This window comes from Beta vulgaris, chromosome 9 (genome assembly GCF_026745355.1).
Source record: "Beta vulgaris subsp. vulgaris cultivar EL10 chromosome 9, EL10.2, whole genome shotgun sequence".
Lineage (NCBI taxonomy): Eukaryota > Viridiplantae > Streptophyta > Magnoliopsida > Caryophyllales > Amaranthaceae > Beta > Beta vulgaris.
In genome coordinates, this window is record NC_079210.1 from 35563467 (window position 1) to 35582283 (window position 18817).

The 18817-nt window shown below is 38.4% G+C and overlaps 2 protein-coding genes and 1 non-coding gene across 4 annotated transcripts in view; 1 reads left to right on the plus strand and 2 right to left on the minus strand.

Moving 5' to 3' along the window:
• Positions 1-1498: 1498 nt before the first annotated feature.
• On the minus strand, positions 1499-2337 carry LOC125493624 (uncharacterized). The gene is made up of 2 exons (XM_048637097.1): positions 1975-2337; positions 1499-1942 (listed from the first exon to the last, which is right to left on the minus strand). The coding sequence occupies exons 1-2, from the start codon at positions 2335-2337 to the stop codon at positions 1499-1501; spliced, it is 807 nt and encodes a 268-aa protein (XP_048493054.1).
• Positions 2338-3274: 937 nt separating this feature from the next.
• On the plus strand, positions 3275-3381 carry LOC125493876 (small nucleolar RNA R71). The gene has a single exon (XR_007270203.1). It is a non-coding gene; the product is annotated as a small nucleolar RNA R71 (small nucleolar RNA).
• A 9945-nt stretch (positions 3382-13326) lies between these two features.
• Positions 13327-18817, minus strand: part of LOC104903619 (GABA transporter 1) — a 32887-nt gene continuing 27396 nt past the window's right edge. For both annotated transcript variants that reach the window (XM_010691684.4, XM_048636405.2), the window contains exons 5-7: positions 15392-15522; positions 15030-15263; positions 13327-13756 (exon numbers count right to left, since the gene is read on the minus strand). In XM_010691684.4, the coding sequence (XP_010689986.2) occupies positions 13376-13756; positions 15030-15263; positions 15392-15522 (746 nt within the window). In that variant the 3' untranslated portion in view covers positions 13327-13375. The remainder of the gene's footprint in view (positions 13757-15029; positions 15264-15391; positions 15523-18817) is intronic.

An 18817-nucleotide genomic window follows, 5' to 3' on the forward strand; every position in this document is an offset into this window, starting at 1 on the left:
TTTTGTAATTATCATGTACACTGATGTTTGGGTGTTGTATTGGTGTTACAATTTTTTTTCTTTCTTTTTTGTCGAATATGTTAGAATTTTATTTGTTGAATTTTTTCATTTTTTTTAGATGAATTCATTTCTGTTTTTTTAATATATGTTGAATTTTGTTTTTTGGTAGAATAAGCTTCTTTTACATTCGTGTTGTATTATTTTCATCCTATATTTTTATTTTTAAAATTTGAAGGCAAAATGCAAAAAAAAAAAAAAAAATTTTTATCTGTATTGTTATGTATTGCTGCGGTTTCTAGTCAAAACCACAGTAATATGCTGTTTAAATCTAAAATAAAATTAATATATTGCTGCGGTTTAGCCTAAAAACCGCAGCAATATTTGTCGATATTGCTGCGGTTTTAAACCGCAGCAATATAATTAATACCTATTGCTGCACTCTTAATTGCTGCGCGCCCAAAACCGTAGCAATAGGGCACTTTTTAACCGCAGCAAATAGCATTTATTATACTAGTGAAGACTTAGTATCAAAACAACTCAACTCAATACAAACTAGACATGCACTCCACTTTGGGGAAAGTTTGGCCATAACTCATTATGAGGGTTAAGCAAAAATAGGATAACAAGGCTCATATGGGTTAAGAAGCGGATAATTATGCCGGTATTAAAGCTTTTTGGCTTTTGAGTTCCTATTTCTAGCAAAAAGAAACGCCCTAAATCATTCTTCTATAGGTTCGGTCTTATGCAATCTTGGGGAGCTAAAATGCAAGTCATAAGTTACACAATTCATGGTGAGGGTTGCAAATGAGTCTTACGAGGTTCTTGGCCCTCCTTCGGGGTTCATCGCACAAGGGGTAAGGCAATCCAATCAACCAACTCGCCTAATTTCAAAAAGTCTCTACCAAAAGTTATCGTTCTCAAGGATCACTTAAAGTCATAACAAGGCTTCCAAAACCATCAAGTCTAATGTAGGGAATGTCTTCCAATCAAGTTATGAACACTTTTAGGAACATATCATGCCTGCAACAAAACTAATCTAAATGCATAAAAAAATATAAGAAAAGAAAGAGAAAATCTTTTTGTTAGATTTTTTATTCAAACCTAACATGTAAAGACACTAATATGAACCTAATTAACATGCAAATATACTAATATTAACCTAATTACAACGAATAGGAAGAAAATTTTAAGATAGAGAGAACACGTGCTAACTCTCTCAAACTTAATAAAAACTCCGTCCTCGGAGTTGACAAGCAAAGAGAAAGTAGGGGAGGAGGTAAGGGGTTTGAACTCTACCTCGGGAGGAGGCTTAGAACTCTTCTCTTTATCAGTGGATGTATTAGTAAACTCAAATGCTTCTTCATGTACCTCCTCAATGGTAGTGCTATCAGGAAGCATGGAGAATTCATTCACCTCTTCTATGTCCAAGCTCGAGGCATCGGTAATAGAAGCATATAACTTGTCCCCGGTGTGGACCACTTTCTCAAAATCTTTCATCTCACCCTCTACTAGATTGACTCGACAATCTTTCCATGGGTTTCTTAAAAGTATTTGAGAACTCGAACACAACCCTCTTATTGGCTACCTCGACCGTGGTTGTATCATTTTTGCAGTTTATCACAGCACCCAATGTCTTAAGGGCCTCCCTCCCAAGAATGAGGGGAGTATCCTGATCTTCCTCCATATCCATTACTACAAAATCGCATGGCACAAACACATGCCCAACTTGTATTGGTACATCCTCTAACTCACCATGTGGCACTCTCACAGCTCGATCCACCAATTGGATAGTCTTCCGTGTAAGATGAAGAGGAAGATTTAGGTGCTTAGCTATGGATATAGGGATCAAATTCACACTTGCTTCTAAATCGGCCAACGCTCCTTTAGGCTCCAAGTCACCTATCTTGACCGGCAAGGTGAAGCTTCCCGGGTCTCTTTGCTTCTGGGCATGACATATTGCACTAGAGCACTTACTTGGTATGGCAAGTTGATGAGCTCATCTTCTAGTTTCCTTTTGTTGGAGAGGATTTCCTTCAAAAACTTAGCATAATCCGACATTTGAGACATTGCTTCAAGGAAAGGAATGTTGATTTGAAGGCCTTCTATTACATTGAGGAACTTAGAGAATTTATCACTCAATTTCCTCTCTAATCTGTAAGGGTATGGAACCGGTGGCACATAAGTCTTAGTTGGTGAAGATGATGGCAATGAAGCTTCATCACCAACTTGGACTTGTGGCTCTTCTTTTTCCACATTCTCTCCTTTCTCACCCTCCTCAACTTCATCTTCTTTCTCAATAATCTCAACTTCTTCCTTTTCTAACTCCCCATTAGGCATCTGAGGACCCTCATAACTTGTACCCGACCTCAAATGAATGGCTTTGGCTTGATGGAGGTTGGGGATAGGGATGGGTTGGCCCGAAAGTTGATTTATGGGAGTAGAGGGATTTTTCTTGGCTACTTGGGCGATTTGGGTTTCAAGCAATTTGTTATGGGCTTGTAGCTCTTGAAATCTTTGCTCATGGTTTTGGAGAATTTGGTTCATGGATTGGAGTTGTTGGAGAATTTGAAGAGAGGTTAGGTCAGGAGATGGAATAGATTCGGGATTTTGTTTGGGAAATGGAGGATTAGAGGGAGGTTTTTGGGTATTGGCACTTTGATGTGGAGCTTGGTAAATGTTAGATCCTTGCGAGGACAAACCACCTTGATTATAATGTTGGTTATACCCTTGCACATACCCTTGGTGTTGAGCTTGGTTGTACCCTTGTTGAGGTTGATTCCATCCTTGTTGAGGTTGGTTGAAGCCTTGGGTGTAGTTTTATTGAGGTTGTTTCCAACCCCCTTTTGTTGATTGCTTCTATACCCTTGGTTCCCTTGATAACCATCTCCTATAGAGTTTATCGCCGCCACATGCTCCGAATGGGTACCTCCACAATAAGAAGTATTATGGTTAGTACCACCACAAATATCACAAGAAAAAGAATTTACCTGTGAAGGATTAGATGATGCGAGATTGATCTTTGAGAGCTTCCTGTCAAGTTGATCCATCTTAGCTTGAATTTGTTCCATGGGATCTAATTCAAACTTCACCTTATTAGGTTGAGCACCTCTTCGTCGTCCACCCCATGAATAGTTGTTAATCACTTCCTCAATAGCGGACTCAAATTGACCTTACGAGATCTTAGAAAGTTGACCTCCCGCTCCAGCATCAAGGTTGGCCACGTGATATAGGATCAAGGCCATCATAGAAAAACCGCATGACGAGGTTTTTGTTGAGCTCATGGTGAGGGCATGAACGAATCATTTCCTTGAACCGCTCCCAAGCTTCCACAAGTGTCTCATCATTATCTTGCTCAAATGAGAAGATCTTCCTCCTTATGTCTGTTGTCTTCCACTCAGGGAAGTATTTCACAAAGGCCATTGTGCGTGACTTCTTCCCATGTAGTGAAGAATTAGCAGGTAAGCTCTTGAGCCATGATTTTGCTTTTCAAGAGAAGACCGAATTAGATGCATCTTGATGAAGTCTCGAGAGATGTCATTTGTGGTTAACATAGCAAAAATCTCCAGAAACCTGTCAAGATGATCCTCATCCGATCCCCCACAAAATTGTTCTGCTTTCACCATCCGAGTATACTGAGGATGAATGCTGAAATTTGTAGTAGTGGTGGGGAGTCGAATACCACCTTAAAAAACATAGGAACCCGGATTTCCGAAATCCCTAAAGAGTTGTGGATTTGCTTTACCCATTTTTATTCAACTTCACTTGTTGTACTTGAGACTGGTAAAGATGGCTCGGAACCCAAAGACAAATCTTCCAAATGTTTCTGAAGCTTTCGCAAGGTACGATCGATTTCAAGATCGATCTAGAGGTAAAGTGGGTGAACCGTGAGCTCTTCTTCTCATGTAACACACAAAGATAAATAGAATATCAGCAAATAACAACCATAATCAAAAAGAAAATAAAAGAAAAATCAACTAAGCAAAGCTAAACTAAAATAAACTTCAATTAATAGCACAAGTTCCCCGATAACGATGCCATTTTGATAAGATGTATTTAGTGTGTCGTTAAGACACCAAAAATCACTTTTCAAACAATATTTATAAAACCTAACAAGCAATTACTAAGAACGTAGTAAAGGTAAGTCAATGATCGATCCACAGGGAAAATGGGATTAATTAAAGTCTAACAAGTCTAAATTACTTAATTGAAGGGTTTTTTGGGGGGTTTAAAATGAATTGGTGACAAGTACTAGCTAATATCAGAGGACTATCAAATAAAGCGAGTTAAAATATCAAATAGGCAGACACTAGAGTTAAGGTTACTAGTATGAATAAGAATGGACAATGATCGTTAAAGCGATTGTGAAGCAAAGGAGATAATTATGCAAGGTATAGTTTTCCTCTAAAACACTCGAATACTCTCTCCAAATGGTCCTCAAGAATAATCACTTATTCAATAAGCTAAATCCTCTCTCGAATGGTCTTTAGTCAATTGATTAAGAGATTCAATAAATTCGAAAAACCCCTAATAAAGTATCCCCTTAATTTCTACCCAATATCTTAGCCAAGAAATTAAGTTGATTCTTGGGGATGATAAAAGAGTTCAAAATTCAATTTAAGAACATTTGAATTCAAAATACTAAAGTATAAATGTGTAATATTTATTCTAAGGTCTCAAAACACCAAGATCAATGCATAAACTTCTTTAGAACATCACAATCAACTCAACAAAATATTTAAACCCTAATTCATATTTTCACTCTAACCCTAGATAAGAAACTACTCACTAATCGAGGATTCTAAGCAATTAGACATAAAATTTATGACTAATCTAGGGCTAACCATGATTAAGTGATAATTAATCTAATAGAAATAACAATTATGAGACTATAAGAATGAAGAACTAATATTATGGAAGAACAAGAACAACCATGAAAAGATGGAATAAAGCTGAAACCTTGAAATTAAATTGAATAAAAAATACCTTCAATCTTGTAGGAACCACAAACTATGATCTAAGAATCTCAAATCTTTGACAAAATTAATGTGTTTTTTCTCTCTAGTTTGAACCCAAATAATACTCTCTATAGTCTAGAATAATAAAGCATAAGTTAAAACTAAAACAAAAACTCGTTCTTTTAGACGCCTCAAAATTTGATTTCTTTTGTGGATACGAAAGGTACGGGCGCACCAAAAGAAGGTGCGGGAGCACCAATCCTCCTGCATCAAAACTGAGTCAGTCAAATGGTGCAGGCGCACCATTGTCAGAGGTGCGGGAGCACCATGCCTTCTGATATTTGGGCTTAAAAACTTCCAGATGGTGCAGACGCACCTCATTACTGGTGCGGGCGCTACAACTTTTCTACTCTGGTCGGACAGTTCAACTTAAAACACGCATAACTCTATCCTTCGAGATCCAAATCAAGCTTATGACCAGTCGTTAGAAAGTTATCGAAACAAGCTTTCACCTCCAACTAGAATTATCTTCATACAATATGTGGTTTCAAAGTTATGTTCATTTGAAGTTCTTTGTTCAAGATTCTATTGTGCAATGTGCTCCTTTGTGCAACGGGCATGGGAAATGGTGCAACCGCACCATGTCTCAATGTGTGCTTTGTTTTCATTTCTACCTTTACCAACTCTACAAATCGTAGCCATCTTAGTAGTTTCACCTATATTAAGAACATGGAAAAACAAGGTGAAAGCAAATGTACTAGAAATTCGGTCAAAAATGATTGAAATTATAGGAAAATGTCACTATGATCCAGCATGATCAAGTGAATGAAATAGAAGGGAAAAGGGAGAAGAAAGAGCGAAGATAGGGGAGAAAGAGAATCAAAATGAGCTAAAAGGAGTCCATAAAGTGCGTTTAAAACGCACTTATCACCCCTCTGCTGTTTTTCTAATTAAGCAATGGAATACATTTTCAGATTGATGAGTATAATGAGCAAAAAATAACATTTTTCATTCCATTATAGATGTTCTTAGCTGAAAATTAATCATTTTATTTTTGTTGATGATCTTATGCTCTTTTGTAAGGGATATATACAGTCTACAATGTTGATGAAAAGAACTTTGCCTTCTCTTGTTGAGGTTTTAGGCCTTCATGCCAGCCAGGAAAGTCTGCAATATACTTTGGGAATGTGAAGCCGGAAATCCATAGTAGAATCTTGCAGCTCACTGGGTTTCAGAAAGGGGAATTCCCCTTCAAATACCTAGGAATTCCCATCACAGCAAGAAGATTATCAAGAGCTGATTGTGATGTGATTGTTGATAGAATGCTAAAGAGACTTTTGTGTTGGATTTTCAGACATTTGTCTTATGCAGCCAGGGTTACATTAGTCAAGGCAGTGCTTCTCAGTCTACACACTTGTTGGGCGCAGATCTTTATGTTGCCTAAACTAGTGATGATAAAGATCACACAACTGTGTAGAGTTTTGTTATGGGAGGGCAAAGACTATCTCAATAGGCCTCCTCCTATTGCCTGGAGTAAGATGTGAATACCTAGAAAACATGGAGTGTTGGGCTTGAGAGACTGCCTTGTATGGAAGTATGATACAGTTGGTAAGTATGTGCGGCAGATGGCTCAGATAAGTTGATCTATTGTGGATTAAATGGGTCCACATAGTTTATATCAAGGAAATGAATTGGTGGAGTTATGTTCCACCACATTCTGCAGTCAAACCTGACTCGAGTAGTAAGGCCCCTCAGAATGATCAACAGAAGTTAGCTTCCTCCAATGCTGTTGTTAAACCAGGGATGGGGAATCAGTCCAAAGGCAAAGTTTTCGTCATGAACCGTCGTGAGGCTCATAATGTTTTTGAGGTAGTAGTTGGAACCTTTTTCATAAATTCCTTGTCTGTCAAAGTGTTATTTGATTCAGGAGCATCTCATTCATTTATTTCTAACACTTTAGTAGAAAAGCTCCAGTTAAGCAGTCACATGCCTATTTCATTAGTAATTGCATTGCCATCAGGGGAGATGTTTAATTGTACTACTTTACATAGTCAAGTACCTTTAGTGATAATTGGGGTGAACTTTCCATCCGACTTAGTTGAGTTTGACTTGTCAGACCTCGATGTAGTTTTGGGATGGATTGGTTGGGAAGATTCAAGGCTCAATTGATTGTGAGGCCCAGAAGGTGTCCTTAGTCGGTCCTAAGAAAGAAAGGGTGACTTATAGGAAGCTTGGGAAGAAGAAGGGAATGAAGATAGTGTCCGCGATGAGAATTCAATCTTATGTGAAAAAGGGGTGACTGTTATTCTTCTGTGGAGTTCACAGGTTTGAAAAGGAAGATGAGAATAGGAGATCCCAGTCGAATCTGAGTTTCCTAATGTGTTTCCTGAAGAGATACCGGGTGTGCCACCGGTTAGGGATCTTGAGTTCACTGTAGACTTGATGCCAGGAACATGACCTATTTCAAAGGCTCTGTATAGAATGGCTCCAGCTAAGATGAAAGAGTCAAAAGTTCAGTTGGAGGAGTTATTGGAAAAAAGGGTATATAAGACCTAGTTCGTCTCCTTGGGTGCACCTGTATTGTTCGTAAAAAGAAGGATGGTAGTTTGAGGTTGTGCATTGATTATCGGGAGTTAAACAATGTGACGATCAAGAATAAGTATCCGCTTCCGAGAATATGATGATTTATTTGGAAAGGAGCGGGATTTTCTCGAAGATATTTGAGGTCTTATCACATTGAGGATTAGCTGAGGGTGATATTCCGTAAGACGTCATTAGGCGCGTTATGGTCATTATGAGTTCACAGTTATGCTGTTTGGTCTGACCAACGCACCTGCAGTGTTCATGGATTTGATGCATAGGATTTTCAGGCCATACTTGGATAAATATTTGGTTGTGTTTATAGATGATATTTTGATATATTCAAGGATAGGAGCAGTCATGAGCTGCATTTGAGGGAAGTTTTGTCCACCCTAAGAGAGCATAAGTTGTACGCCAAGTCTCTAAGTGTGATTTTGGTTGGATGAGGTTGCATTTTTAGGACATGTTATCCCAAAGGAAGGAGTTTTAGTGGATCCTGCTGAGATTCAAGCGGTGCACGAGTGGCCAATACCAAATACGGTGTTTGATATAAGAAGTTTCCTTGGGTTAGCTGGTTACTATCGAAGATTTGTAAAGGATTTCTCGAAGATCTCGAGAGCAATGACTAGCCTGATGAAGAAAGAATGTAAGTTTGTTAGGAATCCAGAGTGTGAGGAAGTTTTTTTTTTGGTGTTGAAGGAAAGGTTGACTATAACACCTGTTTTGGCTCGACCTGATGAAAGCCAGTAGTATGATGTTTATAGTGATGCTTCGAAATTTGGGTTAGGGTGTGTATTGATAGAACGGAAGGTCATTGCTTATGCTTCTAGGAGTTAAAATCATAGAGGTGAATTATCCAACCATGATCTTGAATTAGCTGAATAGTGTTTGCTTTGAAATATGGCGCACTACTTGTATGGGAAACGTGTAATTGTACACGGATCATAAGAGCTTAAAGTATATTTCACTCAAAGGAGTTGAACATGGGCAGAGGAGGTGGTTGGATTGATCAAAGATTATGATCTGGAGATCCAGTATCATGAAGGGAAAGCTAATGTTGTTGTTGATGCATTGAGTCGAAAGTCGATAATTCAGTTAAGTAATGTGTTGCGCAGTCAGTTATGTGTCGAGTTTTAGAAATGTCATTGGAGGTACTAGAAGAAGGAGGTGTTGAAGAATTATTGGGTTCTTTGTCAGTTCAACCCTCAATCTATGATGAGATTAGGGAAGGTCAATCAAAGGATGAAAAGTTAGAAAAGATTCGAGAGAAGATCCAGGATGGTCAGGTACCGAATTTCCATATAGCTGATGATAGAAGTATTCGATTCAAGGGAGTGGTGTATACCAAGTAATAGAGAAGAGTTATAGAAATTAATGGAAGAAGCTCATAGCTCACCTTATTCAGTACACCCATGTGGTGATAAGTTGTATAAGGACATGAAGAAAACGTTTTGGTGGCCAAACATGAAGCGAGAGGTAGCAGAGTTCGTGGCTAAGTGTCTACATGCAAAAGGTCAAGTTTGAGCAAAGAGGCTGCAAGGGAAGGTTCAACCTCTGATATTCCGAGTTGGAAATGGGATTCTATATAATGGATTTTGTGTCTGCATTACCAAGAACAAGGCTGGAAATGATACAATTTGGGTAGTGGTAGATCGTTTAACTAAATCTGCAACTTTCATACCTATGAAGAATACTTGGTCGATGGATCAATTGGCTAAAGCATATGTGAATGGGTGGTGAAATATCATGGTGTGCCTAAGGACATTGTTTCGATCGTGATTCACGATTCTTGTCCAACTTTTGGCAGAGTTTGCAGAAGGCTTTGGGTACTAATTTGTTAATGAGTAAACTTTTCATCGGCTACAGATGGCAAACAAACGAAACAATTCAGACTTTAGAAGATATTTGCGATCTTGTGTTATGGAGTATCAGGGTTCGTGGGAGGATTTCTTGGATTTGATAGAATTTTCCTACAACACAGTCATCATGCAAGTATTGGTATGGCTCGTTTGAGGCTTTTATGGTCGGAAGTGTAGAAGTTCAGTCAACTGGAATGATATTAGTGAAACTGTGGTGCTTGGACCCGAATTACTCAAAGAGGTGAAAGTGATTCAAGAAAAGATCAAGGTTTGAAGAGTTATGCTGATTTGAAGCGAAGGGATGAAGAGTTTCAGGTGGGGAGAAGGTATTGTTGAAAATATCTCCAATGAAAGGGGTGATGCAATTTGTGAAGAAGGAAAGTTAAGCCAAAGTATATCGGGCCATATGAGGTGTTAAAGAAGTTCGAAAAAGTGGCATATAAGTTGCATTTGCCAAATGTTTTAAGTCGAGTCATGATGTTTTTCATATATCTTAGTTAAGGAAGTATTTTCGTGCATGTGCTGCAACCTGAGGCCATTGAATTAGATGATAGTTTGACTTACGAGGAAAGACCTGTAAGAATCCTTGATAGTAAAGTTAGAAGTACTCAGACTAAGGATGTAAGATTAGTCAAAGTATTATGGTTAACCATCATGATTGAGGAAGCAACATGGGAAGTTAAGCGGATATGCGCAAGAAATATCCGGCGTTGTTTTCCGAGGTTAGTTGTCGAGTTACGGGGTCGTAACTCCTTTTAAGGGGGGTAGAATGCGATAGAGTTTCGCGCTTCTACTATAGTTATGCATTTTAGCATATTTTTGAGTCATTATATGCATTTTAGACATGAGCATTTGAGTCAGAAACTACGATTTTGAATTTTAATCCGTTTTGGAAAGTGTTTATGACTTTTTGTCTTAAGTTTCGAGGTCGAAACTTCTTTTAAGGGGGGTAGACTGTAATACCCCATATTTTTAGTATTTATTTGAATAATAAAATATTTATTTTATATTTACTCAGAAAATGAATATTTTAAGCAAAGGGTATTTTAGTATTTTTAATGTTTTTTAATTATTTTGGCGGGAATATGGCGCCAAAATTGGATTTGTTAAGCTTTTGGTATTAAATCCTAGTCAAAAAATTTCAGAAAACCAAAAAAAAAGAATTTTTTTTTAGGGGCCATATATTCCTACGGGATTTATGGTGATTGGAGGGAGTTTTGTTTTCCTATAACTTCCAAATTTATGATGGAGGTTACAAATCTTGGTTTAATCTCCTAATTTATGGTGAAGGTTACAAACTATTTAATTTTTGAAATTAAGTACTACCTATTCTACTCCTATAAATACCCCATACCTTAAACCATCTTTTCACACAAAAACTTTGAAGAATCCATACTCTCTTACTTCAAAGTTCTTCTTTCTCTTCCTATCTATTCTAGTTTTATATTTCTTATTCAAGTTTCAATTTTCTTTGGTTTAAGAAAAATATTTTCATATTTCTTACTCAAAATATTATGCTCATGAAAGGTCATTCATGTTTAAATTCATGATTAAGTTCATGTGGTAAATTGCTTACTGGTTGGTTATGAGAAAGCTCAAGTATAAGAATAAGTGAAGATACTAGTATACTTTTGTGCAAGATCAAGGTACGTAATGTACCTAGATCTTTTGAAATATGAATTTATGTGATAAAGTTATTTATTGATTTAATGGTTGGATTGGTTTAGAAATTTGGTTTGAAATGGTTACAAAATTTTATTATTCACTCTTGGAAGTGAAAAGAAGGAATGATTTTATCAATCATTTTTTATATAGAAATTTTGCTATCCTTTTTGGAAAATTAAATTATTTTTACAAGGAAAGGTTGATTGGTTTTTATGAACTTTGAATGTTCAAAAAGTTATTTATGAGGAAAGGAGGTTTATTTAAATTATTTTTACAAGGAAAGGTTGATTGGTTTTTATAAACTTTGAATGTTCAAAAAGTTATTTATGAGGAAAGGAGGGTTAATTTATTCATGCCTTACAAGTCATATTATTATTATTTCCGTTTGATTAATATCAAGAGATTCAAAGTCCACTTGTTGGCAATTATATTTACCCCTTGATATAGCTCTGTGATGGGATGACTAGCTTGGGGGGTATGCACACTTAGCAAAATAGAAGGGGAGAAAAGAAGAGGAATTGTTTTCAGGATTATTTTTAATCCAAGTTGTTTGGAAAGAGTTTGTTCTTAAAAGGTTATTCTTGAATTATTATTCAAGTATTTGGAAAGAGTTTGTTTTTAAAAGGTTATTCTTGAATTGTTATTCAAATTTGGAAAGAGTTTGTTCTTAAAATGTTATTCTTGAACTATTATTAAGTGGTTGAAAATAGTTTATTCTTAAAGAGTTATTCTTGAATTATTGGTGATACAGTTTTCGAAATAAAAAAATTGTTATGAACTAATAAATGTGTTACTTATCTAGTACATTTCATACTCAGTTTTATATTGACGCGTATTTTCGTTTTCCTATTTGGCTTTGCTCTGTTTATCTTTTTGGTAAGCAGTTTTGCAGGTGAATTTTGGATGTGCATGGGAGCATACTAGGAAGGGGATCATCACCTAGATTAGGGTTTTTATTTATATTGAGTTTTGAGACAATATTTACTTTTATCAATAAAGAAGTATTATTATTTTTGGTCAAAAGTCTTCCGCTGCAAGTTATTTTGTTAGTTAGTAGTTGGTTGCCGAAAGCGTGTTAGTCACATGGCGGTAATACTCCTAAGTTACTCAAATATTATTTACTAAATTATTTATTTAAAAGTGAGTAATTTGGGGGTGTTACAGAGGGTATGATTCTAGGAATAATTGGCTCAATGACAGCAAAGCTTACACTGCAAAAGGGGGTTACAAGTGGCTAAAAGGGCAGTTTGAGAAGGTGCAATGGCATAACTGGATTTAGGCTGCCTATAATATTCCAAAGCATTTCTTTATAGCATGTATGGTGGCTTTGGGAAGACTCAGAGCTAAGAAAAGATTAATGGCAGCTGGCATTTTCTCTGATGAGGAAAATTTATTGTGTGTAAATGGAAAAGATGCATGTCTTCATCTTTTCTTCAAATGTCAGTTCAGTAGGAATATATGTGTTGAGGTTATAAATTAGCTAATTAAGCATTAAAGTGATCCCAGATGAATGCCTTTATACCGCCTACAGGAAATGGGGGAGGAAATACAGAAGCAAGAGGATGCAACAAACATGTTATGTGCTCTTGCTGCTACTATATAGTATATATTATGTTTGGAGAGCTGGGAATCAAGCTATGTGGCAACAAGTTGTTCCTAGACCTGAAACTCTACTTAAAGAAATTAAAAGTGTAGTGTGCAGCAGAGTTCGTGCCAAAATGAGTGAGAAATGGAGCAGCGCTAAAGTGTCTTGGCTGACTGGTTTAATTGCTAATAGAATTAGCTAGTTTAACTTGATTCTAGTTAGTTTTTGTTAGGTGGTTTCCTTTGGGTGCTGGAGTTTTTTGCTTTTTGTTGTGTTTTGTATGTCTTGGTTGATGTTTGGTAGGGTTGTATGTAGGTTGCTTTATACGCTATTTTTGGTAATATAATTCTTACATTTTACCAAAAAAAAAAGCTTTCTTAAATTTTGTTGTATGTATGGGTTTTTTTTGCCTTAATTAAAAGATCAATTATTGCTTGCTCTATTTATTGCATTTCGCCTGAATTTAATAGGTGTTGTAGTTTAATCATTAATTAAATTGCAACAAAGTATGTTAGCCAGGTTTTATCTAACTAAAACCGGTAACCTCTAGGGACTAAGCCTCCCGTGGCATTTGGTATCAAATTATTGGATGTGTATTGACTTGTTTGCAAGGTCAACAAACTGATTTTGCACCAACATATACCTTAATTCTTAAGTGTGACATTCTCCTCACACTCTCAAATAATAATAATTGGAAAAAATTCATCATGACTTTAATGGATACAAAATTTTCATACATTAGCAAACAATCTATATGATTTGGCATCAAGGATGATTTGCCTCACAGCAGCCACAGACCCAATAATGCTAAATATAGAGAAAACAACAGCAATGCTGAGATTCAACCAAAAAGTGAAAGTACGTTTTGAGGGCTTGAAAGTAAGGTTGAATAACACGACAGGTAGAACAAAATCTAAGGGAAGGAAACCAAAAGCTCCAATAAGTCCATTTATATCTCCAAAAAATGGAATCATTGCTGCTATCGTTGTTGCAATGGCAACTGAGAGTGACCGTGATATAACTCTTGGTATCACATTTCGAAGGGAGAATTGTGCACTCTTTGGATCTGCAAATACTCCTTCTAGCACTTCATTTGTGGGTTGCAAGTATATCTACAAGTTTAAGCTTTAAATATTAGAGATAATAGCGATAATCAACTTTTTAGAAGGTAAAATATTTTTACACTTTTCTGAAATAAATGAAAAAAGTTCTAAAAAAACTCCCATATAAAAGTGAAAAAGGTTTCATTTATGTCAAAACATAGAAAGTATGAGACAATCGATATTTTCTAAAGAACATTCTATTAAGATATGCAGATAATGCATATCTCAAGCACATTTTTTTTGTCTTTTATATAAAAAACAATAAAATGTTCCAAAACACTAGCTGCTACTTTTTATGTGGAAATTTTAAAATACCTATAAAATTTTCAAATATTACAAATAATCTCAATGTAATATCAATTTGCATATGAAAGTATATCTTAGTGATAATTTAAGAAGCTCTCCAATTTTTAGTGTAGATAGTCTAACATAGGAATTGGTTTAAGAGCATAAGATGAAGTTTAAAGTATTAGCAAATTATGCAAGAGATGCATGTCTGATTATTTTATTTTTTTATTTATTGAAACATAAATTCTAGCCTTATTGGACATAAAGAGAGATAATAAAAATCTAAATATTAGACTTTTTTTGACTAAATTTTGTAGGCTAAGCCTTTATCACTTGACCCTCTTTTTTACTTATTTTTTCTTTTATGTTTTTCAAATTAAACTTGATGAATGATAAAAGAATGTTAAGTGGATTTATTTAGGATTTTTTATGTTATATTAGCATAGTCTTTTGTATTGAATAAATCATCTCACTTTGTTAATTATTTGAATTTACTTTTTCATGTAATACTTGATTGTGTTTATGAATTGATTGATAAGATATTTGATTGATGTAATATTCCTTTATACTTTTTCCAGCATAAATGTACAAAATCTTATAGTCAATGTTTTTTTTTTTTTTTGTGGTTCAATTATAACTTGATTGTTTTTAATATTTAAGTTAATTTTTAATGCTATATCTGAGTTTGACTTTGTTTTTCCCTAGTTGATTTACTAAAGGGTATTTGTAAATTTATGTGGGGACACCATAACTCCTCATTTCCTTATATAATAAAGATTAGTTGCTACAACTAGTTTTTCAAAGTTAAAACTCATCCATCAAGATCGTAATTTTTTACCTGAATTTTGTTAGATTTGAATATGCATTTATAGTTAATATATCAAGTTTTATAATTTATATTAACACGTAGTAAAAGATATAAATGATCATGGGTTGCATGTGTCTTGAAAACTATAAAAATTCAAATGTAACAACTAATAAAAGTTAAAATTACCACGCCAACTGCTGCGATTTGAAGGATGACAAAGGCATTGGTCATAAAAATAAACCACTTAGGGAGCAAAGGTGATCCATTTACAACAAAGTTGCTTAATATCTGTCCTTCAGCTAGGTTTCCAAATGCCCAATAACCTGAGATTGCCACACTCAAGAATGTCACTGAAACTACTGCGTAACACACACATAGTCCCTTGAACATCTTTCCCTTCACTGGTGGTGCTATTGTTGCCTACCATTATATATTTAAACATAAGAAAACCATAAATTAGTAAGGTTCTCATTTGATGGAGTACTGACTAATTAAAGGTACGTAACAAGATACTTATATGATTTATGTATCAGCTCTCAAAAGATCACCTGAATTTCAGGAATGATTCCGTTTCCGAAAGTTGTTGCAATGATGGCTACTCCATTAAAAATACCGAAAACAAGATCTTGTGAGTCGCCGTTAATTGAGTAATCTTTCTCTGGGCCTTTCGATGTATGCCCTGCATCAAACAAGGCATTTATCATGTCAGTGATACAATATTATTTTTTTAATTATTAATTTTATATGATTTATGTAAAAATTTTGCCATTAATGAGTAGTAACTCAAGTGTTTCACATAATTCAAGATAGAAGTATCACACATTCTAAAAAAATAAGTATTACACATTTTGCTATGACCCAATTGGTAAATCATAATAATGATTGTTTCTGTCTAGAAATTAAGGTTAATGGTCTGTGCTGAGCAAGTCCTTAAGTCTGAGCAGAGCTGGTTGTCAGTTCGACGGAAACCTGCAAAACACAGAAAAACTACCCCGGGGTTTGTTCCGGGATCGCCCCTCCGACGCTCAAGTCAGTTGATGATTGAGGTAGAGAGAGAGTCTAGAGTAAGAAACTCAAGTTAGTTAGGTGAGAATTGAATACCTTTACATTTATTTATAGTAGTGGGAATTCCTAGAAAGAGGTGTGCTGGATGGGACAGCTCACCTAGGGATTGGTGACACCTTTTCAAGAATGATTCTGGTGGGACCCATGGATCCACAAATGCTTGTTAGCCATGCTGTAGTTTGTTGGGACCCACGGAGCTTAGGTGGCAGTGCCACATGGCATAAGACTCTTGGAGGGATTTAATGGGCCCAAACATTTAGCCCCACGCCAGGAAGGGGCAGAAGATTTCTCCCCATGATTTGGTGACTGACCCCCATAGGGGAAGACTGGAAGGAGACCAGGTCGGGCAGGCGCCGACCAGATCCATGACTTCAGCAGGGCCAACATATAGTAGACCGACCTCCATAGGGGAAGATTGAAAGGAGACCAGGTCGGGCAGGCGCCGACCAGGTCCATGACCAGCAAGGCCAACATACAGTAGACTGACCAGGGACCCACGTTGGTACCGGGTCGGCATAGTGGAGTTCCCTTGATACCTGGTCGGGACACCGTGAAGGGGAACCTGGTCGGACATGGGTTGGCCAGGTGTCCTTAATTCCAAGTAGTTCATATGATGGGGAACCCTTCTCGGATGATGGGCTGAGCCCCCAACTGACCGACCAGGGTCCTTGACGAAGAGACCAGCTCGGCTGAGGGGCTAAGGAGCCTTTTGGTTGACCGACCAGGTCCTTAAAGAGGAGTCCGGCTCGGCTGAGGGGTTAAGAGCCCCTTGATTGACCGACCAGGTCCTTGAAGAGGATACTGACTCGGCTACGGGGCCAAGGAGCCCCTAATTTGACCGACCAGGTCCTTATGTAGGAGACCGGCTCGGCTGGGGGCTAAAAAGTCCTCAGATTGACCGACCAGGTTCCGGATGGACGGGCGCAGCTCGGACAAAGGCTAACGAGCTCTGGAGAGGCCGACCAGATGTTCCCTAGCACTTAGTTGATTTGACTAAGTGAAGGGAGCTTACAGAGACCTGGTCGGACAATGGAAAAGGTAGCTCCATGTGACCGACCGGGTTCTAAATTGACGGGTGCAGCTCGGACAGGGGCTAACAAGCCCTGGAGAGGCCGACAAGGTGTTTCCTAGCACTTAGTTGATTTGGCTAAGTGAAGGGAGCTTACAGAGACCTGGTCGGGCAATGGGCAAGGTAGCCCCATGTGACCGACCGGGTTCTGGATTTGACGGGCGCAGCTTGGACAGGGGGCTAATAAGTCCTGGAGAGGCCGACCAGGTGTTCCCTAGCACTTAGTTGATTTGGCCAAGTGAAGGGAGCTTACAGAGACCTGGTCGGACAATGGGCTAGGTAGCCCCATGTGACCGACCGGGTTCTGGATTAACGGGCGCTGCTCGGACAGGGGCCAACAAGCCCTGGAGAGGCCGACCAGGTATTCCCTAGCACTTGGCGAATTTTGGCCAAGTGAAGGAAACTAGCAGAGACCTGGTCGGACAAAGCGTAAGGGAGCCCCAAGTTGACCGACCAGGTTCTGGATTGACGGGTGCTGCTCGGACAGGGGCTAACATGCCCTGGAGAGGCCGACCAGGTATTCCCTAGCACTTGGCGAATTTTGGCCAAGTGAAGGAAACTAGCAGAGACCTGGTCGGACAAAGGGTAAGGGAGCCCCAAGTTGACCAACCGGGTTCTGGATTGACGGGCGCTGCTCGGACAGGGGCTACCATGCCCTGGAGAGGCCGACAACGGGTTCCCTAGCACTTAGCAAATTTTGGCCAAGTGACGGGAATTTGGACTGTCATCTTGTCCGACCGGCATCTTTGAGGAGACTGCCGTTATGGCCGAGCGGGTGACATTGAGCTGGAAATCAGTGATTGGCCACATGGCACTTCTCAGCTGGGAGCTTTCCCCAAAAAATGCGACGTTTCATCTTCCATGGGCTGCCTTTTCGAAGCTGGAACGATGCCATCTGGAAGTGTCTAATAGGCCCATGAAGGGACGTGTCCCGAGGCGCGCCTACATATATGTACGGAGAGGAGAGATAAATCATTTGTGCATCCTTCACAAAATTTCCAAACTTTCTCTCTCTAAAAGCTCTCCCTTCTCTCTAACTTTTCCAGCGGATCTTCTGGTTTCGATCGTCCGACCAGGTACGCTCTTGTTTCTTTAGCTTTTTCGCTTTTCTTTTAATAACCTCGGCCGACTCCCTTGTGTATACAATAATGGGAGAATCGTCCGAGTCGGTGACACCTCCAACCTCACCCCCCTTCAATCTGTCCGAGGAGGTGAGGTGGAGGGGAATAACGCTGGTGTCAACCTCAATAAGGTACCCCGACCCCTCGGCCGTTCCTGATGCGGTTCTTCTCCCGAACCCCTCCTCGTTTATAGAGGAAGAGGCCGAGGGCGCTGTTCCCTTTCCTTGGGAAGTGTCCCTGGTCTTTCCTTCAAAAGCCAGTTACTTAGACAAGTATCTTGATGATGGTGTAGTTAGGATCACCATGTCGGATGGGGAGGAGGCGTCGACTTCCGGCCGACCATAATTTCCAGATCCGGATCCGATGGGAGGCCCTGGATCCAAGTTTCTTTTACCCTCATTAATGAAGGCCCTGCTTGAGGATCTGAGGGGGCAGGCAGCAAGGTTCCAAATAAGGGACACCTACATGCTGGTCCGACCGGAGGCCTTTCATACGGTCTTGAACCCCCCTCCTGGCTGTACTGCAGTTTACTATAAGTCCATGGAGATGGGGCTTTGGTTTCCTTTGACCCCCTTTGTAAAGGAGCTTCTGAACGCATACAACTTGACAATAAGTCAGATTTCTCCGATTTTGGGGGGGGGGGGAATCATAGCTGTTCAGACCCTCTGCGCCATGCTGAGTGTCCGACCAACCCTCACTTTATGGCAGAACATGTTTAA